The 25,600-nt window shown below is 37.0% G+C and overlaps 3 protein-coding genes across 4 annotated transcripts in view; 1 reads left to right on the top strand and 2 right to left on the bottom strand.

Moving 5' to 3' along the window:
• cep85l (centrosomal protein 85L) overlaps window positions 1–7,520 on the top strand; it is a 59,976-nt gene extending 52,456 nt beyond the window's left edge. The window contains exons 8-13 of the mRNA XM_079583642.1: window positions 437–591; window positions 893–1,010; window positions 2,278–2,328; window positions 2,504–2,611; window positions 4,541–4,709; window positions 5,690–7,520. Of these exons, the coding sequence (XP_079439768.1) occupies window positions 437–591; window positions 893–1,010; window positions 2,278–2,328; window positions 2,504–2,611; window positions 4,541–4,709; window positions 5,690–5,853 (765 nt within the window). The 3' untranslated portion in view covers window positions 5,854–7,520. The remainder of the gene's footprint in view (window positions 1–436; window positions 592–892; window positions 1,011–2,277; window positions 2,329–2,503; window positions 2,612–4,540; window positions 4,710–5,689) is intronic.
• Window positions 7,521–7,781: 261 nt separating this feature from the next.
• Window positions 7,782–18,967, bottom strand: LOC306983328 (uncharacterized protein). 2 transcript variants are annotated; one of them, XM_079583643.1, is made up of 8 exons: window positions 18,546–18,967; window positions 16,632–16,917; window positions 16,428–16,550; window positions 15,287–15,544; window positions 13,878–13,969; window positions 13,048–13,229; window positions 11,340–11,509; window positions 7,782–8,632 (listed from the first exon to the last, which is right to left on the bottom strand). In XM_079583643.1, the coding sequence occupies exons 1-8, from the start codon at window positions 18,813–18,815 to the stop codon at window positions 8,478–8,480; spliced, it is 1,536 nt and encodes a 511-aa protein (XP_079439769.1). In that variant the 5' UTR covers window positions 18,816–18,967; the 3' UTR covers window positions 7,782–8,477. The 2 variants fall into 2 exon arrangements, with proteins under 2 accessions (XP_079439769.1, XP_079439770.1); XM_079583644.1 differs by having other exon boundaries at window positions 7,797–8,632; window positions 16,428–16,538; window positions 18,546–18,945.
• Window positions 18,968–19,728: 761 nt separating this feature from the next.
• The window catches only part of slc35f1 (solute carrier family 35 member F1), a 131,617-nt gene continuing 125,745 nt past the window's right edge, over window positions 19,729–25,600 (bottom strand). Inside the window, exon 8 of the mRNA XM_079583645.1 lies at window positions 19,729–20,924. Coding sequence (XP_079439771.1) covers window positions 20,700–20,924 — 225 coding nt within the window. The 3' untranslated portion in view covers window positions 19,729–20,699. The remainder of the gene's footprint in view (window positions 20,925–25,600) is intronic.

The raw sequence follows: 25,600 nt of genomic DNA, 5'->3' as shown, positions 1-25,600 counted from the left end.
GTGAAGTTATCAAAACTAAGAAATAACAAAAAAAAAAAAACGTTTAAAAAAAAAATCTAATCTAACATTTATTTGATTTAGGAATAAGTATAATAATGTAAGTTATAGTACTTAAAGCCACTTAATATAAAGTGGGACCCACTTTGGTCTTGTTTTAAGCATCAATCTCACAAAATTTGTAAGTTTTATAAAAAAATAAAAAATAAACTTATTGTCAGTTGGATAAGAAAAATAAATCCATAAACAAAATAAAATTATTAATAAATATTAAATTACTAATTCTAATAATGAACTTGTGTCTTACAAAATGTTTGTTCTCAATTAAATTGACCTTGATTTAGTGATGGTACATATTTAAACATCAATTTACTGGAAAGCAAGACAAAAAAATGTATGTGCAGTAGCATTACTGTATTCATCTCCGTCCGTTACTCAGTTGCAGGAAGTGCAGGGGAAGAAGCAGGCGTTGGAGGACACCGTAGCCCATCTGGAGAAAACCCTGGAGGAGAACCGAGCCGTGCTGCCGGAGAAAGAGGCTCTCATCGAGACCCAATCCAAGCGGGAGAAAGAGCTTGTGGCTGCTGTTCAAAGGTACTGCACTTACTCGCTCGCTCTATTGAGACGACCTCACAGCCAGAAGGATTGCTTTTGATTTGGTTTCTGTCTGAAAGCCACTTTTTATATACAGTGCTCAATCCTTGTTAAGTGAGCTGAAGATCAAAGTGATGTGTACTCTTATTAAAACATGTAAACATGGGGAGGAAATCAGGCCAATCATCAAATTGGAGGCCACAGCAGCGTTGATGTATAATAAGGAGCTGTCGAGATTTCTCTCTGGCTTATTTCGTTTTACTCACTGAATGATAGAGTACTGTAAAACATCTTTTTGTAGCCTACAAGAGAAGGTGGAGAAGTGTTTAGAGGATGGAGTACGGCTGCCCATGCTGGACCTGAAGCAGCTGGAGAAGGAAAACACTCGGCTACTAGAACAACAGAGCCAGAACAGCCTGGTACTGATCTCCCATGATGCACCTAATGACACTTACCAGTACATCATTCCTTTTATGCCCAGATTTCTCTATGATACATTATACTATAAATCTATAAGTCACTGATATATTGAAATTTTACACCAAAGACAAAACATGTATGTATAAAGAAGACAGTATATATGTATATATATAAGAATTTCTGTTATTATTTAAAACCTAGTGAGCTGCCTACCTAGACACCACTTGGCATCAAATTCGCATTCCCAAATATGATGCCCAAAAATGCTGTCTAGATTACATTCAACCGTCGAAACATACTAGTCAAAGCTACCTATTTCAAGTTATCAATACTAAGAAATAACCAAACCAATGGAAATGACCAGGGCTTGACGTTAACACCCTCCAACCTGCCAAATGCGGGTGTATTTCAGCAGTGGCGTGTAACAGTCACTCCTACTAGCCAATTTGGCAGGTCAATTTTATATATAATATATATATACATTTTTAAAAAGGCATCGGAAATAAGTTTATGTAAGGCAGTGTTGTCAAAAATATAGCTGTTTTGATACATATCGATACTCAAATATCTGAAACGCTTCTAATACTCATTTCCCACAGAATAGATACACAATACCAGCTGCGCTTTCTCATCTCTCCGACAGCGAGTTGACACACAAACCTGCCTCCACTCACTCACTCACTCACTCTGCTCCTGATGAATATTGTCTTGAATTTGGCGTGGGATTGTGCATAATTTTACTCATTCCCGCAGATTTTGTGCTCGCACCCAAAGTGCACACACATAAAGTGCTAATTTATTGCGCTTAAACAGTCAAATACACACAAAATAATGTAACAACGCCATTGGTCATGTGTAACAGTATAATGGATCCGTGCGTCAGGTCTTAAAGTGACAGCAGCCTAATATACCTGCTGCCAAATTATGAGATAATATTCAAAAATATCTACAGTATATGGCAGTGTTTCCCCATGGTCTCGATGTGAAAATTCTGAATGGTTAATAACATTGGAAAACCACTAGCCACAGTGGCTGCTGAGCAAAAAAGTTAATGTCAAGTGATCAAAAATTGTTAAATAAATCCAAAACTAAGTTTTATTTTATTTCATGCAAGTAGTCACTTTTTGTCTTGGGATGCTTTTTAAACAGTATTGAAGGCCTCCGCCGGTATGCTGGATACTCGTTAACTGCTTTTCCTTCTCTGTGCATTCCAATTATACAAATTTCACAGTTGTGTAATTTACCATTTCTTGGTTCTTGTTTCAGTTGATCGACAATCAGAAGGAGCAAATTGACAAGCTCACTCTGGAGATGTCGGTAAGATTTTGTTCTGGAAGCTTTAGGATAATAATCCTGTTTTGCATTGTTATCTCTTATTCTTGGAAGGATGATGGGACGGTGTCTTGCATGTTGATGCTTATGTTGAATAGTGTAATCAAAGCAGGCTTGTTTAGAATGCACATCATAACCGCTGTCTTTTGTCCTCTTTCAGGCCCTGGAAAAGAAGTTGCAGAGGGAGAGGGGGATCACGCAGGAACTCCGCAAACAGCTCTTGCAACGAGAGGGGGAACTTGAAACGCTCTCCACAACTCTTCAGCAGGTACGGCACTCCAAACCACCCTCAAAGGGACACTAAAGTGCTGCAAATACTTTTTCATCCTAAACGATACAGATGAGCCCTGTGGCGGAAGTTAGAAGCTTGATTGAAGGCTCATTTTTGTGTCATTAAATTGTCCGCCCTGCTTTTCGTGGCAGTCGAGTCATGAATAACCCAACTGGCCCTCAGCGCGCTATTAGAATTCAGGACGTCATTTTTCACTGCGCCGTCTCAAGGTGAGGGAGAACAGGAAGTTTCACCGAGCCGCAGTCATGCGTGATCCACAGAGACGACAGTGGAGCCGAGCACAGAGACCGTACATCATACAGAACAGGGACACACCAGATTATTAGCATGGATTCTCTGACTTGGTTTCTTGTGCGAGACCCACAAGAAATGACCAAGTATAACAGACCCCATGTAAAGGATGACTGCATATATTCTTACACTGTGGACAGGAATTTGGTTCCCTCACTATGTAGTTCCCAATCCCTATCATTTTTAAATCACAGATCCTGGAAAGCTAAACAAAAAGTGTGTCCTTTCCAAGCAACTGTTACGTAAAAGTAGCTTTACACCATATTTGTTACATTTTAGCATTAACATATGTGTTGTGCTATCATTCAGGTACGCTACTGTTAAAAAGTGCGGCGGTAAGATTTTTCTCACCAAGGCTGCACTTATTTGATCAAAAATATTGTGAAATATTATTATTATTTAACATAACTGTTCTCTGTTTTAATATATATTTTATTTTAATACATTCAAAAAACACTTCATATTATCAATAGTGAAATTTGTTGTGCTGCTTAAATATTTGTGGAAACTGTGAAACATTTTTTTAGGGTTCTTTGATGAATAGAATTTTTTATTTTTTTTAAATAGAAATTATTTGGAACATTATAAATTTCTTTTGATACATTTAATGTGTTATTGGTTAATAAAAGTTGGAAAAAAAATTCTTTATAAAATCAAATTGAACAGTAGTGTAGTACTCAGTTTTTTCTTTTTTGGAAATTCTAGAAGCTATGACACTATTATTTCAGAAAATCAGATGTGTAAAAGTGCATCCTCTTTGAAGTCCATATTCCTTTTTTAATAGTCCTAATCAGGGTTATTATTATAACTGAAACGAAAACTAAAACCATAAAAAAATTATACTTAAAATAAAAAAAGGTTACATTTCAGGTAGTTTAAGGTAGTCAGGTAGTCTAAATCTGAAATAAAAATGAACTATATAGACATATTTTGAAGAAATGTTTTTTAAATAACAAAACCACTAAAATGACTAAACCTTTTTAACTAAGATTAAAATGAAAATGTAAAATATGAACATAAAATCTAATTCCAAATATGAATAAAAAGTGTAATAGTATCTCAGTGGTACTACAATAACACTGGTCCTAATGTCTTCAGGCTAGATGAGTTCCCTCCTGATGAGCAGATTGTATCCCACCGTCCTCAATAGTTCATGGCATCATTTCTCCTCCACTCTTGCTGTTTTCCCGCTGTGTAAATGCCAGTAATTCCGCCTCTCACTGTTCGATGATTTGGCTAGTTTTCACAAACAGTTGCTTGTGATTTCTTCTTGTGCTCTGAGAAATAAGAGTGTGTTCCGCTGGTAATCTGTATCAGGACTCACACAATTGTTAAGCTTAGTCATCAACATTACGGTCCAAAGCTCTGAAAGTTCTTCCCACACTACGGAGGACGAGCGTAAAATGCTGAAATAACACTTCTTTGTGTCCGTAATAGCATTTGAAGGTGAAAATAGCGATTCTCTCAAAGCTCCAGTGGCGAATGTGGCGAGCCAGGGCTTCGTTGTACTTCCATCATTTAAAATGAACGTCCCTTTAAAGGCTCTGTCCTGATTCCCCCAGCTGTGTGACACAGGGAGGAGAGTGTAAAGCCTTTGTGTTTTCATCTCCACAGAATGGAAGGAGGGCAGACGAGGAGACCCCCGGGCCGAGTCTGAAGGAGGCCGGGCCCCTGTTGAAGGAGATGTCCCTGTGTCTGCTGGATCTTAAGGGCCTGTGCAGTGTCCTTACACAGAGAGCTCAAGGCAAAGAGCCCAACCTGGCCCTGCTGCTCGGCATCAAATGTAAATACTTATTCAGAACATATAAAACTATTACAGTACTCTTTAATATTTTGTATTTGCATTATTAGTAATCCAGCATGAGCCTGTTTGATTTTAAATTAGATATCAAGGTATTAAAGTTGTGTGCATCCCTAATCACTTTTCTCATTTTTAATTTTAATTTCATATTCGTTCTTCCTTCTTATTTAAAATCAATATTTAGAATTAGACATAGAAATAGAACACGCACTTTTAGCATTCAAAACTCTCGATTTGAATCACATTATATTGCACAGTATGAAAAAAATTCTATTAATTTTAAAATTCGCTAAAGAGTGTTATTTAATTATTAGTGTTTTTAAAGTTTAGGGTCTTTTTTTTTTTTTTAAGAAATTAATACTTTTATTCAGCAAATATGCATTAACTTGATCAGAAGGGACAGTAAAGACATATATGTTACAAAAGATTTGTATTTCAAATAAATGTTCTTTCTGTTCATCGAAGAATCCTGAAAAAATGTTTTACGGTTTCCACAAAAATATGAAGCAGCACAAGTGTTTTCAACATTAATAATAATAATAAATGTTTCTTGAGCAGCAAATCAGCATATTAGAATGGTTTCTGAAGGATCATGTGACACGGAAGACTGGAGTAATGATGCAATGAAAATTCTGATTTGCCATTGCAGGAATAAATTTATAAATACATGAAAACAGAAATCTGCTATTTAATATTAGTTTTTTTTTCATTAAATAAATGCAGCGTTGGTGAGCATGAGACTTATTTCCAAAAAAAAAAAAAAATCTTACCGACTGAACTTTTGACCAGAAGTGTAAGGTAGCACAAAATCTTGCTCTTGCTAGTCAAAAGCGCTTTTTTTGACTGCTAGTGCTAGTAACTGAAAATGAAAAGAAAGAGAAACGTTTCATTTGACTCGTTTAACTGCTGTAATATGTGGAACATGATGTGATGTGTTTAAATGATTTTGTCTGTTTGTCCAGCTATGGGCAGCTCGGCGGAGGAGAGCGAGAAGCCGCTGATGGAGGACGGTTTGCGGGTCAAGCTGGTGGAGGTGTGCCAGCTGAGGAAAGACATTGACGAGCTGCGGACGGTCATCTCGGACCGGTACGCACAGGACATGGGTGAGAACTGTGTGACGCAATGAGGTTTCCATCTCTACACAGTGCTTGTAAAGGGAGAATAAAGTCATCCTGATAGAAACAAACAAGGTCTTTCTGACTACTAACGGTTGGAGGACCAAGCTGTGAATCCAGTTTACAAGGATGTCTTCACAAGACGTTTGTTCTTTTTTTTTTTTTTTCTTGTGGACGTTGAATCTTCGAGGAGTTTGAATGAATGTTGTGTGTTTTTAATATATTTATTGAGACTGATGGAGGCCTTGCTGGTCGTGTCAGTCGTCTTTGAGGGAAAGTAGAGCAAGTGGTGTCCTAAAGTGCCTTGTGTTCCTGTTTCTGTACCTCCAAACTTCATGAAGTCAGTCATTTTTACCCAAAGAAGCCGGTCCATCGTCTCCCCTACAGCCAGAGGTCGCAGGTCGACATTCGGGATCTGACAGCTGAAGGATCCTGCATCTCATCTGAAGTACACTTCCACAAAAACTAGCGTAGATGTTTCGTTTAAAAATAAAAGACAGCAAAGGAATCCAGGTTAATCTATTCAGGACACCGTTTAACGTTTTAATTAGCATCAAACATGAGCTGCTTTTTTAACGCCGCGGCACAGTTCAGTTCAGAACAAGTTGCACATGTCGAGTTCCAAAGTCAAGACAGGAAACAGAATGTTCTGCAGATGACACACTTCCTGTGACCTCCTGACAGTTTATATACTCCAGATAAAACATATAGTACTTGTTACAATTAGGAGCGTGGATGAAATCAATGCAAAAACTTGTTCACTCAGGTATTTTTAGAGTTTTCTTTCATTCGTTGTGGTTCTGAGATTTGACTCTTTAAGTTCATTTTTGACCCCAAGCTGAATTTGTTTTATAGTTGATAATGTAAAGTCCAGAGATGCGGTCATGTCAACCTCTGCACACGTATTTGCATCAAGGCGATGAATGTTTGAAATATTTACAGTACAAATGTCAATTTTCTGCTCATGTATTGTGACTAATCTCATCGTATTTAAACGTATATTAAGCATGTTTAGAATTTCAAATGGAGGTTTTGTCATAATGTGCTCATAATATCTTGTGCATGTGCATAGCGTTAGACTTAGTTTATTTTTATGTAAAGGAATTGATTAGCTAAATATTATAATATTACAAGTATACTGTGCTATGCAACCTCACATTAACCAGCATTTATTACACATTTCTGCAGATATTTAATATTGTTCTGTGCCTTTTAGAATCTATGCAGCTGAACGACAGTAATCGAAGGGTATTTGAGACTGGCAGAGAGAACTTTGTCATAAAGGTGCAGGCGAGCTAAGCCATATTCACAAGCAATGCATATTTATTCTCAGGCAGAGATGTTAATAACCTGATGGAGAATGTATGTGGTGCTCTTCGTTGTGCATTACAGGACAGTGTGATATCTGATGGCATGCTGAAGTGTATATATATATGAGAATATAAAAGCAATGTGCATTGATTGACATGACCGACTCGCTGTGCACTGAAAGCCACTGGTTGGCTGTTTGAACTTCACATCAGTCTTTTAAATATTAAGCTTTTAATTTTCCAGCTAGATTTTACAAAAGCCAAAGGTCTATTTATGTATTTTTTTCCTCAAAAGTATTAACTATTTTTCCATTTTGTAAAATGCTTTTCATTTGTACAAATGTTAAATAAAGTATTTTTCTACATTGGTTGCTTTGTTTTATGCTAACAATAAGTTTATGGAGAAAATGTGGATCAGTCAAAGAAAAGATTGAAGGATCTGGGCATGAAAGCTGTCGACTGAGAAAATCGTTTTGTCCTGATCCAGTATTTACGGTCAGATAAGATGCGGTCAGGCTTCATGCCAGTCTTTTAACCCCAAAATGCCACTATTTTCACTTTGTGTTGTTTATAACTAGTGTCTCATGCCAACTTAATTGTATTAACAAAAACTAGTGCTAGACTGGGAACCACTGATGTAGATTGACATTTTATGAAAGGGAAATTAACACCTCAACTATTAATAACAAATGCACTTACTGTACTGATGCTTTTTCAAAACACAAATAAGGGAAAGCACATATTTCAGGTGCTGTGTCTGGCTGGCCTCCAAAAATGGGTGGGGGGGTGGGGATTGTGGCATAGTGATTAACGTTTAAGGAAAATTAGAGAGAAAAAAAAAAAAAGTATAAAAATTCACTGAACTTCACTTAATTTGACATGGCAATTTGACAATTTTTCAAAACTATATGCATAGTACTTTGTTTATTCCTTTTGTCATTATATAAAATTAAAAAAACAGACTTTTGAAGTGTAGTGTAAAGGTGCTTTAATAAGTCAGCAACCTTGAGTCAAGGTCAGCAAACTAACCAGCAGATATCATGACAAGATTAACAAGTCAAAATTCATATGATAGTACCATTAAAAAGCATCTCGAAAGGAGACTAGTGATCATTTGGCATGCTAAAACCAATACAAGAATAAAAACAACTAACTGCATGTGCACTACATTTACTCAGACATAAATTGAGAATGAATGGGTTTGTGCACTTAAGCAGTCATACTTACAAAAAATTTTTAAAAAATTAAAAATACAAACTTCTTAGAGTAGCCATGTTATTAAAAAAAAAGTCTGTTAAAAAAGTTAAAATGTATCTGTATCAGGTCTAGGCTTGAAGCGTGCCGAGATGATCGAGACAGAGCTGAGCGCACTGCAGCACCATTCCCTTCAGCGCCTCCAGATAGAGCTCCTGACCCGAGTTCAGGTACAGCCACATCAGCCGACTCAGCTGGGACACCACAGAGTCCCCGTGCAAACTCTCTGTTCAAACACAGACACGAGGGTTAGGAAAGGCTGATGGCCATCATCAACCAAACACTTTAGTGGCCAATCCAGAATCCACAGCAAGGTGGCTGATGTACACAATACTATCTGATGGTAAATGTGCAAAAAAATTGACAATTCTTATTAATGAATTAGGTAAAAGATATATATAAATATTATGTTTACACTATTTTACAGTGTGCACTTAAGTACTGGGTAATATAAGGCAACTACATGGTTAAGTTTTAGGGGTAGGTTCAGGGTTAGCACCTAGTTATAGTAATTACAATAACTGGGTAATAAGTTAATAGAATGTACATGGAGAAAATGATTAAATAACATTGGTAGCACTTTATTTTAAAGCATTACCCATTGACAAAGTTGTTGATGTTTTAACAATTCAGTCGATGAATTGTGCAAGTCTCATTTCCTTTCATTAAATTGTAGTGTTCGATATGCATCAGCCTTGGCCATTGTAGACATCCACTTAAATAGAGCTCTACAAACAAACCAGAATGCATCTCACACCTCATTGAAGATTAGACTGCAAAAATATCTAGCCCAGTAGTTTTGAATGGACTAAGAAGAATCCGTATCAACTCTTTTTTTGAGATGGTAAACAAGACAAATTGCCTTGAGACTGAGCCTGCAAATAAACTGAGCATCATTCCTCATGCCGATGGTCACGGAGAGATGGAACGGCTCCCTCATAAATCCTAATCAAATTTCACAGCATTCCTTCGTCACACCACTGATGGATCGCTCGCAGACAGGAAGAGGAGAGTTAAAGCAAACTGAACCCTTACTATAGTTCCACTTGTACACAACCAGCAAATCTGCACTGTACTTCCTGAACATCAAGCACTTGTGACGTCTGCAATTACAGCATTCTTGTCAAATCAAATGTTGGGTCTGTTCTAAGGTTTATACAATGAACAAGCGTTAGTTCATTTGTTTTTAATCCACGCAAGTTATTTTGATTAAAGATTATGAAGACACATGAATAAATAAAAAAAGTACACCGATACATTTTTTATTTTTTTTTAAACCCTGTAACGTGGCTTTATTTTTTAATTTCATTGTGATTTAAAGCACTGCTAATCCAACCCTCACAGCAGCATTTAGGGCTTTTATTGTTACAATATTTCCTCGTCAACTAGTCCTCAAATAAGGATAAGCTCCTCTTGTGTTTAGTACTTATCCCGTCACATTCTTATAAGATGCTTTGAAACGAAAGATCCTGCTAATGAAAATGTCATGAACTTTGTGTGGTCTCGAGCACTCACAGAGGATTAACAAACACTTCAAATCTGCTGAACCAACTTAGCGAGCAGCGTTGAGAAAGACTGCATCCGCTAATGTTAAGTAGAGAGAAAAAAATACACTAAAGGCAGCAAAGACGAGACCTAGGGTCTCAGAAGACCCAAACACATTGACCAGATCAGAATCAGCCTAGATGTTTGTACCCAACCGTCCAATCACAGCGGAGGAGGGGCGGGACTAATACCACACCGACCAACCGCCACATTCTGCTTGTACAATGCCATCAAGCACAATAACGAAACAATTTAAAACTAGAGCCAGAGAAAATACGTTACATTGTAGCGACATTTTAATATACAATCAACACAAAACTAAATATGTAGGAAATTAGATACTAGTAACACTTTCGGAAATATTCCGTATCATAAGCAAAGCGTCTCAACTGCCAAAACCCTCTCAAGCGCCCACAGCTCGGCGTTTTCAGCAGAGCAACTAGTGTTTTCACGTGTTTTCTGGACACACAGCCCTAGTCATTTAAAATGGGGGATAAATATGTTACTGTAGTTAATGTACCATGAATGGATGGCTTCAGTTAGAGCTGCACAATTGTGGATAAATTGAGAATCAAAAGTTAATGTCAATTCACTGTCATTTTATTTAGTATCGTATCTATTTGAAACAGTCAAGTATTTTTGTAGAACCTCTAGTAAATTACATGTTTTATTGCTGGATGAATCAGTGTTTTTGAAAGGATCTCTTGAATGATTCAATGGCAAAAACATGTAACAGTCACATGTCGCCACCTACAGGTGTAGCAATGTAATTGATACAATCTTTATTTGAAGCGCCAAGTTACTTTCAAAAGGTGATTTACTCCATTTTGATCGCTTCCGTAGACCGTGTTTATATCCGAAATATAAACTTCTCAGTATCGTCATTTCTGTGTGGTTGAAAAGACAGTTGCATACCTTTACATAACGGCTTTCTCTGGCTCACCGGCAGCGCACACTCATATTTGAATGTTCCAGGGTAATTTTGTCAAAGGTTTATTAGCCATGAGAGAAACGTTGTCATTTAGGAATCAAGATCGTGATCTTTTAAAGATTAATCGTGCAGCACAAGCTCCAGTTGCCCTGTAGTCATTTATCAGTGGATCTCATTTTTAGACATTGAGACCCTATTGTCATCTCTACAACAACATTTGAAGGCCTAAATTTAAAAAAACTCAATTTATACCTGATAAAATATTTGAGTTTTGCATAACTAGAAAGATTTGGTTATTATAATGGATAAGAAATATCTTGATTTTTAGCCGTTTTAGCCTATTTTAATGCTTGATTTGTCTAATTTTAAGGGACCCCTTGGAAGTTTGAGGCCCCCGGCCCCTGAGTGAGAGCCAATGGTTTAAACGGAGAGGTCGTTTTAGGTCAGTTGAACCCACCTTGAGATATCTTGGTGTCAAATTCCAGCAATGTGTAGAGCGATTCAGGAAGCAACTGTCTAGCCCAGACGTTCTCCTCCAGGTAAATCCAATCCCGGATTATCCTCTTTCTACGCAAGAAACCTTGCACATGATCCAGGTACACGGAATTACCAGACAACAGATACAGCCTTTAAAAAATAAAGGGGGGGGGACATTACACGCTTGAGCTGGAAAACCATTATGAAAGAGACTACACAAGGCAATAGACAAGTCTAATTATTTGTTTTTTCATCAGCTTGGGGAATAAGACAACCTTTATTAATAAGCCACAAAGAGAATTAAAAAGCAACAACAAAATGTAAAAGCTTTTGCGGGGGAAGTCATTTTTCCAAGCACTTCTGCTTCACAGTCATTATACAGCAGGAAATCTCTAGAGACCGTTTCAGCTTCAAACAAAACACCGCGGATGAAAAACGCTTAAGAAAACTCTGCTTGCTGCACAAATTCAAACATATACTTCTTCAAATGTGGATTATTAGTTAGATTTAAAACCAGCCAAGCAACACTGATGCTTTGAATGCTAATGACCAATTAGATGGAGAGATTAGATAGCCGGGAAGTGCTCAACTAAAAAACTACAACATTTTATTTGCACAAAACAAACTAAAAAATTTTTAAAATATAAATATGTTTTTATTTTAAGTTTGACTTTTTAGCCATGCAGTGATAGTCATCTCTTCTTCAAGTGAGCACTTTACCACTCACATCTACTTACGGAAGACGATCGCCCTCAAGCAACACGATCCCCTTAACTCTCCACAACACGGTTCTTGGTTTCCTCTAATGCTGTGAGATGATCGGACTGAGTTCAGTCCATGCTTTTTGAGATCAGTCACCATACACTTCAAAGATGTCATCGACTGACTGGCCAGAAGTCACTGCAGGGTATTTTTTGAAGCTGTCATCTCCTCCCAGCACTCTAAGCTTCAAAGCCCAGTCTGAAAGCCAGCCACTGGTAAAGCTCAATGCTTTCACCACTAGTTTTTAGTGGAAACAGCTTTGAGTGACAGTAACACTTTACAGCCTAGAGCGATCAATGGGAACGATGTACTAAGAACAAAAATGTTTTTCCTTCGCGTTTATGAAAAGTTTTGCTAACGGACGACGATGCAAAACTTTTTTAATACAGTTATAAACTTTTCTTTTGTAAAGAAAAACTGCGTGCCTACTGTTGAAAACAGTGTTGTGTAAATGGCTTAAGATGGCATATTTAATTTGAAATAAACTTAATTTTATTATGAAGTTATAGAATTATAAAGCCTTTTATTTTTTAAGAAACTTGCATTAGCTTTTTATTTTAGATCAAGTTTATTTTTAGCTCATATTTTTAATCTAAATACTAAGTTTAAATGAAAGTTTATATAAAAGAATATATATATATATATAAAAATTAAAAAAAGCAAACTTACTAATTATATACCGGTACATTGAAAAATTGTAGCTCATTTAAAAAAATTTAGCTCATTTAATTTCTCATTTAAATTTTTTTTTTTTATCTAAACATCAAAACAAATAAAATGGGATTCAAGGAAATACCTGCTGTCAGCATAAGGCAAAAAAAGAAAAGCCCATGAGTCCTTTCCTATAAACATTGCGATTGTGATTCTGTATTCTGAAGAGAGAATGTGAGTGCGCATGCATGAGCGCAGACTCGAGCAGGACTGACTTGTAGTAGGGGAGTGTCTCAATCATTTTCCAGTTGACATAATTTGCGGCCGTCTCCTCCAGCGCGCAGACACGGGTCATCTGGACTTTGGCCACCTGCCAGAAGTGCTCGTGCTCGATGAGCGTCTCCTGCATGTCCCGCCTCAGCAGAAGATATACACCCTCCAGGGTGTCTTCATAAACCTGCCGACGACAGGTGACGCATTCTAACTGACCTTGCTCCCGAACAAGTGCATGCATAAGGGAACAGGCCTACATTTGCATAGAATACACAAAAACTGAATAAATTAAAATAAGACTTGAATAGAGATTTGTATATACACCATGATCATGTGCAGTTAACCTCAGTTGATAAAAATAAAAATTCACATTTAATGTCTATCTGATCCCTTCCGTGTCCTTGAATGGTCACGTGTTATAAAACGGTGTATAATACTGGGCGAATTTGAATGCTCAGACGTGCAATGCAATTGACTGAGACATGCACCGATACGTCTATAATCCATTTAGGCAGCCATTAGATAGGAGCGTCTGCTCACGCCGTGACCTGTGAAATCATTCTCGCTGGATAATGAAATGCGGAGGATGAGCACTGCTGGAATATTTAAGATCACGTCCTCTGAGGAACTTATTTGCCATTTTTAAGATGGGGAAGAGAGATATCAGTTGGAATAGAACGGGGACAATCATGTGTGAAGGAAAGTTAGTCCCTGGAAAGACAGCTTGTCAAATTTATTTAAACCTCACAATGCACACCAGGGAGAGATGACTTCATGTCAAAGAAAAAAAATATATATAGTTCAGCTTCCGGGATGTATTCTATAGACGTACCTTTCTTCGCTTCAGGCGGCCCCAGTCGCGGCCCAAGATCCAGGCCATGAGAGACTTACACATGGAGAAGTAGTTTGCAACAGTCTGAATCCCTGATGGAAAGAAACAAGCACAGTCAGAACATGATGATATTCGAAGAGACTGGAGCAGTAACATTTGATCTACAGACTCTTTTCGTGCCAAAGGACTAGTATAGGCATAGTTCCTCTAGAGAGAGCGCCACATGAGACCGCCAGAACAGAAAACATGAGCAAATACTCCTCAAAGGTTTAAAGATCTAGCCAATTCTCCACCAGAGGTTGACTAATAAATGCTATTACTAAAGGTGGGAAAACAATTTTACAAATGACTGGCTGATAGTTTCATTTATTTAACCCTCTGTGTTCTTCAGGCATTTTTGACCGAAAAAAGATCAAGAATTTAGAATTAACTTCAAAATGGTATGAAACTCGCCATGTGAAAAAAAAAAAAGCACAAAAACAAATTAGACATTCAAAAAGGTAAATGGTTCTGGAGAGAGAAAAAAAAAGTCACTTGTGCTCCTGTGGGTATTGAATGAATTTCATCTTATGGAAGCGTTCGATACTGCGCCCAAAAAAAATCTTACTGAAAGCTCTTTTTTTTTTAAAGACAACCTCAAATTTGAAACACGTTTAGATTTATGACTTTTACTTTATTACAGTTTTAGAGTAAAACATGTTCTGGAAAATATATATTTTATATAAAAATTTAATAATTTGTGCACTTTTCATAAAAACAATTATAGAATTGCAAGTTTAAAACTTAAGCAATAATCTGCCATGTGTCTTTTAAAAGAGACCAAACTTTAAGTTTGTGCTCAAACGCATTCAAGATTTATGATGATAGTTTAAGTTTGAAAGGGAATAAATGGATTATAACTACTGCATAAATGTAACTTACCATCATAAAAATAAAAAAACATTATCGATTTAAAATATAATACATTTCAATGAAAAAAAAGAGGCAATTTGACTACCACACGAGGACATCAGAGAATAAAAATATATATATAATTTATATAATACAACATGCTATCTATCTATCTATATTTTTATTTTATTTTTTAAATAAAGCTATAAATAAAATACATTCTATTAAATTAAGCTATTAATAGTAATAAATAAATCTATAAACAATACATGCTATTAAATCTATAAACACCACTAGATGGAAATAAAGCTATAACATGCATTGTTAAATCTATATACAAAAATAATAAACATGCTATTAAATTATAAACAATAAAATTAAAATGCACTGAATACAAAAGCTATAATACATACATGCTATTAAATAAATATATACACAAGAACATAAATGAAATACACCAAATATATATGCTATAAAAAAATAAAAATATATACATGTTAATTAACCAAGTAACTCACCCATGCTCTCATTTCCCCGGGCCAACCGGCCTCTCCAGTAGTCTTTGGTGATGGGGTGCAGGGAGGCCAGGTACCTCACGTCACACAGTGTTTCACCCCAGGTGGCCACCTTTCTCTTGCTGTGCTTCTTCCACTGCAGGAAGATGGAGCGCAGCTGCTTGTTGTACGGAGTCGGCTGACGAAACAACCAGTATGTGAAGAGCCACTGGAACCGACACTGGACGTATTGATGGTACATGGACTCCAGCTCTGCATGCTCTAAAACCAGTACAAGATATGGGCGTCAATGACAACAATAGTGCCAATTAAAATAGCTAGTTAAGCAGAAACACTACTTATGAATGCATATCTATACACTATTATAAAGTCTGCACAATTACACCTTTCTGCAACCTTACAGAATAAACTCCAAACCAACTGGTGGAAGTTTGAAAGACCTTTAGATCGACACTGACCATGATGCACCACATCCTGTTCAAAGCTAACAGCTATAGAACATGGGCCTTTAATATACTAGTGTATTAAAAGATACAGGAAATAGCAGGTGAGGGTGAACTATGAGTCACAGTCCTTTACCAGGAACATCACTCAGTGTCACACTCCAACTCTCCGATCAAGGGTCCATCAGAGCAGTTTGAAGTGATCCACCAGTGCAAAAAAATGTCTTCAGAAATCCCATTACTTTTAGTAGGAGAGAGGAAACGTATATAGCAAAGACATAAAAAGGTCACGACAGTACCCAGACTCCCTCATGTTCTTTTGGTACGACGACAATACAGTATAGGTGCCATCATGAGCCAACCAATTTGCTAAATGCACTGCGAAAATTTTAGTTGACTGGATTCCAGCACTGAGCATTAAGATAAGGTGATATATTGCATATTATACTAGATTTCTATACTATACTTAGTTGTATAAAATGTGTCTGTTGGTTTAATTTTATCTATCTAACATTTATTTATATAGATTTTTTTACACTTTCTCTGAACATTTCCACTGGCACCTTATCACTCCTAGGGACCCCAGACCCCACTTTAAAAAAAACCTAGACAAGGATATTGGTCTACAAACTGCTACTTTTACGACTCGTTACATAAAAAGGTTGTTTTCATGTTTCATTAATGGGATGTAAATATCTCACCCTTGTTTTGGTGTTGGCTGAGAACATGCTGGAAGACCAGTGAGACACTACCATGATGCTTCAGTGCAAGATGATACAGCTCCCTCCATTCAAATTTGAGGCCATCACAATCTTCAGTTTTCTCTGGTAAAGAGAAAAATAAATCAGCATGTCAAGCTTGACTTAAGCATGGAAACCTCAGGTGACGGCTGAGAATATAACCACCTTGGAGTTTGTCCTGGAACAAATCTGTGGTGATGCCCCACAATTTCTCCACATCACTGCAGGGAAGCCTGACTGAGGGCAGCGGGACGATTTCCTCCAGCACGAGCCACTGGACCCAGTACTTGTGTGGCGCGAGCGGGATCTCCACGAAGAGCTTCTCCTGAAACGCACGGTTACAGTGGATGTTTCTGAAGAGGGATCGCCACATAAAAACCAAGCGGAAGGCGGTTTTGGCCGTTACGGGACACCGGGCGTGGGTATATGACAGACTGACCCCAAACGAATCCTGTGGAGAAACATTGTGGAGAGGATTAGCACACGAGTAACTGCTGCATTTGTACTGTGAAAAAAAACATTAAAATCAAACCAAAGAAGACCACAGAGGGGCAGTTGTGGCCTAATGGTTAGAGAATCAGACTTGTAACCCAAAGGTCACAGCAGGAAGCAAGGCAACTTACCCTCAATCGCACCCCGCGCCCCTCAGTGAATGGCTACCCACGGCTTGCTGTGTGTGTGTGTGTGTGTGTGTGTGTGTGTGTGTGTGTGTGTGTGTGTGTACTACTCACTGCTCCTAATGTGTGTGCACTGTGCACTAACTTGGATGGGTTAAATGCAGAGGACAAATTCTGAGTATGGGTTGAAGTACTTGGTCTACACGTCACTTCAAATTAGCCTTCATTTTGTTTCAATATTTATTGTCTATTAATAAAGATACTGAGTACTCTAATCAGTGCTCAAATCTTTTAACCGAATGACTAATTCACATGCATGAACCGACTGTATTTTTCGTTCTCTTACGCAAGTCTTTGAATGCTGACTATAGAATGAGCAGATATCATTCAAGTGTGAAAGCATTTTGCTGGTTGAAGTGATTGAACGAATGCATCGTGAATGAGTCACTTTGTTAGTTCGTGAGGTGAATGGAAGAAAGAATCAGACAACCCGCTCTTGCATGGTGGATCAACTGACACAAACTAGAGGCATGCGTGTTATTTTCATTCACAACATGAATACAGTTAAAATTCTTAAATGGTTTAGGTCATTATAGGTTTCTTGTTTTCTCTGTAACTTGGTAAGAGTCATGGGCTAAATCACAAAATTGCATACTTCCGAAAACAGTGTCTGCAGTAATCGCATACTCAAGTATTCATTTGAAAGTAGGCTACTTAGTTCACAGCCACTAAAAAAAAGTATGTTCTATAAAGTATGAGTGTGTAGTTATGAATGTCTTGACGTGCTACATTTTCCACATTGTCTTTATCAAGTGACCTATCAGAGTCAGTTGCATAATTCACTGACATTCAAAAATTATGGGATAGTAGTGTCCATAGTATGCACACACTTCAGAATGCGGCCAGAAGTAGTAGGTCATCCGGGTACTTTTTGCCAACTCTTTTATGAGAAGCCTACTGAGAATTCGGACATAATGGAAGTAAAATAAATTGCATATTTCCCTAATAGTAGGTGAAAAACAATATGTAACAAAGGCAGCATGTCCGAATTCACAGTAAAACGTACCTGGATAACCTACTTCCTGCGGCGAGATTCTGAAGTGTGCAGGCGACAGACACTTACTATCCCATGAGGCCACAGGATTTATGAATGGCAGTGAATCGACACAACGAACTGACTGACGCTCGTAGGTCATATAATGACAACATGGCGAATGTAGGTCCGAATTTCATTCAAACTACTACACACATTTATAATATTAAGAACGTGCTATTTCTTCAAAATGTATTCAAACCACTGTTGACTCGAATGTTGGATGCATGATTCAATTATCACTTAAGTAAACACTGACTATTCGCCACCTACTGGTATGTAATACGCATAAAGGGTGAATTGATTTTTATTTATTTTTAATCGACTTACTGTGATAAATCAAAAAATCTATGTTCATGCAAACTGTACCTGGAAGTGTGTGGTCCAAAGAGAGTTGCACGAACAAACTCGGAACAATAAACTGCACGTGCTGCCGAGCCTCAGCAGCGACACTGGGTCCAAGTTCCTCAATATAACCAGGAGAACTTCATCACTTAAATGTAATAAGCCCGTTGTGTTGTCGCTGCTTTCCGAGGTAGTGTCTGAGGCATTCAGATGGAGCTCTTCCTCTGTGGCGGCAGTCAGACAGGAGAATTGCTCCAGCAACTCACACTCCCAGGTCGTACTAAGGTCTGCCATACCTGTGCCGGTGTCACCGCCCCGCTTGCAGACACCTCTCAGGTGTTAAAGGTTAGGAAGAAACCACCTGAGCGAGGTCATGGGGTGGTGGTGAATCTCGAAGAGGTCGCTCATGAATATAAATGAGGTCACGCCAACAGTCCTGCTTAATCTAATTAACATTCACACAGCAAGCGTTTTCATTCGCCAGGCCAATCGGTAGGCAGCCTTGAAACGTTACGTAATAAATATTCACAAGATAAATGCTTAATTTCCCAACAGCAATGACACAAAAAAACGCGTTTCTTATTTGCGGTGTTTTTGTAATGCTCGTTTATTCTGCGGTCTGTCTTGTAATGGTTATTTCTGTGTTAGAGGTGAATTTTTGTGCATTTTATTCTAAACAGAATGATTTTGTAACATTTGTAAATAGAATGATTCAATATGTTAATATTTCATCACATATTCAGGGTCTTCACAAATATTTAATTAAATGATAAATTGTAGTTTGTACCATTATGTCATATGAGATGCACCCAAAAAAAATTTTTTGTCATCATTTACTCACCCTCAAGTTGTTCCAAACATGTGTATAATTATTTCTTCTGTTGAACATAAAGTAAGATATTTTAAAAATAACGTTGATAATCAAACAGTTGGCGGTAGCCATTGACTTCCATAGTAATGGAAAGACTATGGAAGTCAATGGCTACCATCAACTTTCTGGTGACAAACATTCTTTAAAATACTTATTTTGTGTTCATCAGGAGAAAGAAACTCATACAGGTTTGGAACAACTTGAGGGTGAGCAAATGATGACACATTTTTCATTTTTGGGTGAACTACCCCTTTTAAGTAAAAGTTTGATTATGATGTGACAGTGTTTTGCAATCTTAAAAACATTTTCCCAGTCATGGCACATTCACATTTTTTTGAGTTTAAGACAAATATACTTTATTTTAAGCAAGTCAAACACATTAAGAATTTCCGATATTTAAATGACCTTTTTTTTTTTTAAACAAAACAAAATGTAGATATCAGTTCAGAATAACTTTACACATGTATTTGTATTGGATTATATCCAAATAAGATGATAATTAAAGACTGAACTGCTTATAAAACAAAGTCAAGTGCAGTAAAATAGTTTACAAGTTTACAATCAATTGCTATTACAGACTTTAATATTTAATACAAATGCATGTACCCTTTCTTGGCAGAATTTAAACAAAATAAACAATATGATGACAAATATAAAAAATGAATATGGTATAACATTTAAAGAAGGGTGGAAAATCACTCTTTTTTTTTTTTTTTTACCCTTTTTGTAGATGGAAATATTTATAATTTTGAGCAGATAATACAATATGCAATCATGACATGATGTCCAATACTGATGACACTGTTTTCAGAAGTCATGATTTCTCATTGGCTAAATGGAACCCACAATAACATTACATGGCAAGGCACTGGCTCAAATCAGCATTTTAAAACTCAGAATGCAGTTTTCCAGAGACGTCGTCAGATAGATCATTTAAAACATAAAGTACTCATGAAACTGTAGTGAGATGAACCTTGTCAAACTTTCAGATACAATGAACCCTTTTGTGCTTGTATAAGAAAGTAAAACATTCACAAGTGAGCATTTGGACAAAACAGTCAGCACGAATCCTTCTAAACACTTAATTTGCCGCGAGGAAAGAGGCAATGAGGTGAAATCATCTCTATACATGATGGATCTGATAACTCAGATGTACAGAAGTCACTGCTACCTATTAACAGTTCGTGATCACAGTGTACTCATTTGCTACGTGGTGGATTACATCATTCAGTGATCGTTACCCTTCACTTTTCTACAGACTGCTGGGCCGGGCCGTGGACGACTGGTTTTGAGAGGCCACGCCCCCTTCAGGCTACTCGTATACGAGGCTCCTCCTCTATTTCCTGACCCAGGCTCGTATAGGTCACCGAAGGCTCCAGCGGCCCCACAGTGGGCGTGTCTGTGATAGCGTGTCCCGTGTTGCGGAACTGTTTATAAACGCGGGGATCCTGTGCCACGTACGTGGAGGAGGAGAAGTAGAAGACCAGTCCCAGGACGATGATGAGAAAGGACAGCAGGTAAAGCCCGGAAAACTGTAGACAGACAAACAATATGATCAGCTTCATATATCGAGTGGTTTTAAAAGTCTACATCATGATCATTCTAAATCGAACACTGATTTAAAACTTTGATCGAATCATCATGTAAATAGTACACTGACTTAAAACTGTAAATGATTTAAGTCGAACTAGAACACTGATTTAAAACTTTGAATCATAATCTACTCCTTCTTAAAAGAACACTGATTTAAAACTACATCACGATTTATTCATTCTAAATAGAACACTGATTTAAAATGACTTAAAACGAAATCATAATTTACTACTTTTAAATAGAACAGTGAATCGTAAATCACTTAATTCTAAATTAAACCTTTAAATCATAATTTATTAATAATAAATCAGCAATCCAAATCTGTTTTATGGAACGTGAGGGTTTAAAGAGAGAGTGAGCGAGAGAACTTGACAGTCACAAGTGTCTGTATGATAAAGTCTTCCAAAAATGCTTTCCCCAACAAAATAACAACATACAGAAAATAATGTGCCACGTAACACGTTGGTTTTGTTGACAGAAGAAACAACGGCGCGTCTCAGGTGCTGCGGTTATCACTCCGCCCAAGTAGCAGTGCTTCGCCTTCAGAGAATATAGTTCCCAGTATTTATACGGTTAAAATATGTCTGTGTCTCATGTGACTTTGTTTTTTGTACACTCTGTGACTATACAAATCACAACATGTAAATAGGAAAATGTTTGCGTTATTTTGTCACTTATTTGGATTAGTATGCTAGCTCCAACCATTTACATCCAGTCTTTGTGCTAAGCTAGGCTAGCGGTGGGTGCGTCAAACAGACTTATAGCACGCACGGAGATGAAAAAGATATGTATGGACTTATCTAACTCTGGGGGATAAGGTGAATAGGCTAAAGTCCCAAAAAAGTCTGAGTGTTCCTTTAAGGGAAAAAAGGTTTCAGTCAATAAAATAACTGTTGACTGAAAGGTTCTTTGGGGAACCAGAAATAGCATTGATATGGCATTGATGCTAAAACACCAATTTGGAAAGGAATCTTTATTTTTAAGGGTGTATATTAATGGATCATGGAAGAAGAAAACTAAAATTTCCCAGAATTTTCAAATTGATCCCAAAGTCTTCAGCATGAAGCCAAATTACAAAGCAGGTTTTTATGGAAGATGGAAATGAACACTCATGAAAGGGAGCCAAATCTTAAAATCTGAATTTTGCCTTTTTTTTCTTTTCTTTTCTTTTTATCTTAGAAAGCTTCTAGAACGCTGAGACTTTTCTTTTAAAGACCAAACCTTAGCAGCTATGATATTTCCAAAGGCGTCTACTAAATTATACCCTGGAATGGAATGTAAAATAAAATCACACCATTGACAATAAGAGACATTTTTTGAACTCTGCATGAATGATTATATTTTGCTCTGCATTATGGTCGAGCAGGGACTCAAAACCCTTGCCAGCGCTTTAAAAAATAGCAACAACAATCACGACTTGCAAAACTGAAATGCCGACGCTTCGCTACATTTGCCGTCACTCAATCTCCAAATCACATCAATCATTTTTCATCCATAGGGTCTGAGGTGTGGACGAGAATCACAACAGTAGAGCTGTGCTATGAACAATGTCTCTCCGCTGGATCCATCTCTCTATCCCGTCTGTGATTAACAAAGTGCCTCCGTTTACACGCGGCCTTCAGCTCTGGCACATAAGAGCGGGATTCAACAGTTGGTACGAAGTCTTTTCACTGAGGACAAAAATATAAATACCATAAAATCTGATGCTTTACAATGCTTCAAGAGCTTTTCTTGTTCAGCCAATAAAGTTAATGGCAATTCAATAGTCACACTCACATAACATTTTCATGTATCATCACTTCACCACTTACAGTGTCTCTTAATACAATATGCAGTGAACTCAGTATCTTTGCGAGATGTGAAGCAACGATTGTAATGTCCATTCGTTTTAAAGACTCGCGCATAGACCTCAATAACGGCAATCATGTAAAAATAAAAGACGAGCTTTTAACATAAGACAATAAATAACTAGCAACTACAACAGGATAAATGAAGTCAGAGAGCATCTATAACAGTAATTGCATAAATGAATGCTTATTTTGAATGTTGCAATGCATTCTGGAAGCTCACAGAAGCATTGTTCGATATTAAAGTGTTTGATCAGGAAAGCATCGAAATATCTGTGACTCAATGAGCTTCATATGCAATTGCTTTTTAATGTTATCAGCTGATCACATCCCGTCTAAACGCACTAATAGAGAGGACCACCGTGAAACCATGTGTGTGCCAGACCGAGCTGATGCGACTTGCGTAAAAACTTACATGCATGCACAGTGCACACACTCATAAATATTTGTTAGCTCATACTCCAAAGCCCTCCAGTGATAGACATTAGGCTTTTGAAGTCTAGAGAAACTCCACAGAGAATTTGAAATAATCTTTGACACTTTCTCACCGTTTGCAGCCGTCTTCTGCCTTTCCCCCCTCAAGCATCACAGCAGAATACATATTCCCAATCAATCAATAAAAGCAAGTGACACTATGTCCTGGTGTGGCTTTTACGCATCTCCAGAGTTACTTTTAATAAAATCAAGTCTATATAAATCTGTCTGCATGTGCATATACACACAGGTCAAATAAATCAATTAAAGATGAGAGGTTTAGGATAGACTGATGACATAGGAGAACCTTTTTAGGTAAACGAACCAGAAGGGCTTTACTTGGCCTCTGAAGATACCGGTACTTCTTTCTTCAGATGGTATCTAGAACCAATACGATGATCTGAATGACCTGTGATGTAACTTCAAGAACTCTTTCATCTCTAAAACATCATATAAACAACTGAATACAGCTAAATTGGTTCTTGATAAGGACAAAATTATTTGCTAAAGAACTTTTATTTTCAGAGGTTTGGAGTGACGGGCTGATCTATGAAAGCATGGTTCCACCTAAATGTGAGAATGTTTAAATTAAGAAATGAATTAAGAAAAGAACATCAAAATTGTGAAAAATAAAGTGACAATTGTGGTAAATAGTCACAATTTTAAGAATTACAAAGTTGAAGTGAAATGTAATCACAATTATGAGTAATGAATTTGCAATTTTGCGATATACCGTCATACTGCGAGAAATAAAATCATAATTGTGAGCTATAAAGTTATTGTGAGAAGTAAAGTCACAATTGTGGGAAATATCCAATTACAAGTAATGAAGTTGCAATTGTGGGATAAAAAATAATGATGTGAATTCATTTTGCAATTGAGATGTCAAATTATGAGAAATATAATTATCATTGTGAGATATAATGTTGCAATTGTAACAAACAAAGTCGCACTGTGAGTAACAAATATGAGAAATAAAGACTTTTTTAAAACAACAGGTGAAAACAACCTTTTCCTAAGTGAAAATAGCAGAATAAATATGGCAAAGTTTTTTAAAAAGTGAACACACCTGAGAGTTCAGTGCAGACCACAGGATAGAAATGAGGCAGATGCTTCTGGCAAACGTATGGAAAATCAAGCACAGCCTGAGTGATTTTTAGAGGGTATTAGAGCCAGCAAGAGCAATATCTGCTGGAAAGGAATATATTCTGCTTGAATTGCCGGTGTGTCAGGTTGCTCATTTAAATATATCAAGTGGTGCTACATGCCAGCATAACTATGATAAAGCACCTGCTATTTCAAGCCAGACACATAGTGCCCCCTTTTTCCCAAGCGTTAGAGGAGAAACGAGTTTTCAATAAGGGTATAGGGATGTAATTACAACCTGTAAAAAAAAAAAGAAGAAGCTCACACTCTCAATAAATATGCAAGGTGTTCTGAGTGTCATATTTCAAAATGAAAGTTATGAACCAAAGATAGATTTGACTGTCCCGGAGACAAACAGCCATGTGTTAAAGAAGGGTTTGCAAAGACATCTCTTTTTTTATTCTTACACAAATATAATGGCTTCATAGATCGTTTGCATAGCTAATTTGAAAAAGTGCTAACTTGATATAGTGGAATCCCAATTTCAAGCCCTCCCATGTGCCGCCCTATTAATTTCCTCATATTGAATTGCTTTTGTCATTCTCAATGTTTCTATGGAAGCTTGTTCCCGCCATGGAATAACAAAAAAAATAATAATTGCAAATTTTCATCATTAAATTTTTCTCAGAATTATTTTGCATATTTCAGTTTATTACTCCCAATTATTACTTTATTTCTCATAATTGCAAGTTTATGACTAATAATTCTGACTTTATTTCTTATAATTATGACTCCCAATTTTGACTTTATTTCTCATAATTCCGAGTTATTGACCAGCAATTCTGATTTTATTTCTCATAACAATTCAGAATTTATTTCTCCTAATTCCGAGTTTAGGACTTGCAATTCTGACTTTATTTCTCCTAATTCAAGTTTATGATGTGCAATTCTGACTTTATTTCTCATAATTCCGAGTTATTGACCTGCAATTCTGACTTTATTTCTCATAATTCAAGTTTATGACTTGCGATTCTGACTTTATTTCTCATAATTCCGAGTTATTGACCTGCAATTCTGACTTTATTTCTCATAACAATTCAGACTTTATTCCTCATAATTCCAAGTTTATGACTTCCAATTCTGACTTTATTCCTCATAATTCCGAGTTATTGACCTGCAATTCTGACTTTATTCCTCATAATTCCGAG

This window comes from Phoxinus phoxinus, assembly GCF_949152265.1.
Source record: "Phoxinus phoxinus genome assembly, chromosome: 16".
Taxonomy (NCBI): domain Eukaryota; kingdom Metazoa; phylum Chordata; class Actinopteri; order Cypriniformes; family Leuciscidae; genus Phoxinus; species Phoxinus phoxinus.
The sequence above is the reverse complement of the archived record's forward strand: the minus strand, read 5'-3'. Positions and strand labels throughout refer to the sequence as shown.

Bases quoted from the DNA above. Each gene is read 5' to 3' on its own strand.
- LOC306983328 (XM_079583643.1), bottom strand. From the start codon at position 18,815: ATGGCAGACCTTAGTACGACCTGGGAGTGTGAGTTGCTGGAGCAATTC. The intron at 16,918-18,545 runs GTACAGTTTGCA...GTTTCTCCACAG, and splicing joins TTTGGACCACACACTTCCAG to GATTCGTTTGGGGTCAGTCT. The intron at 15,545-16,427 runs GTGAGATATTTA...TACTGGTTTTAG, and splicing joins CAGCCAACACCAAAACAAGG to AGCATGCAGAGCTGGAGTCC.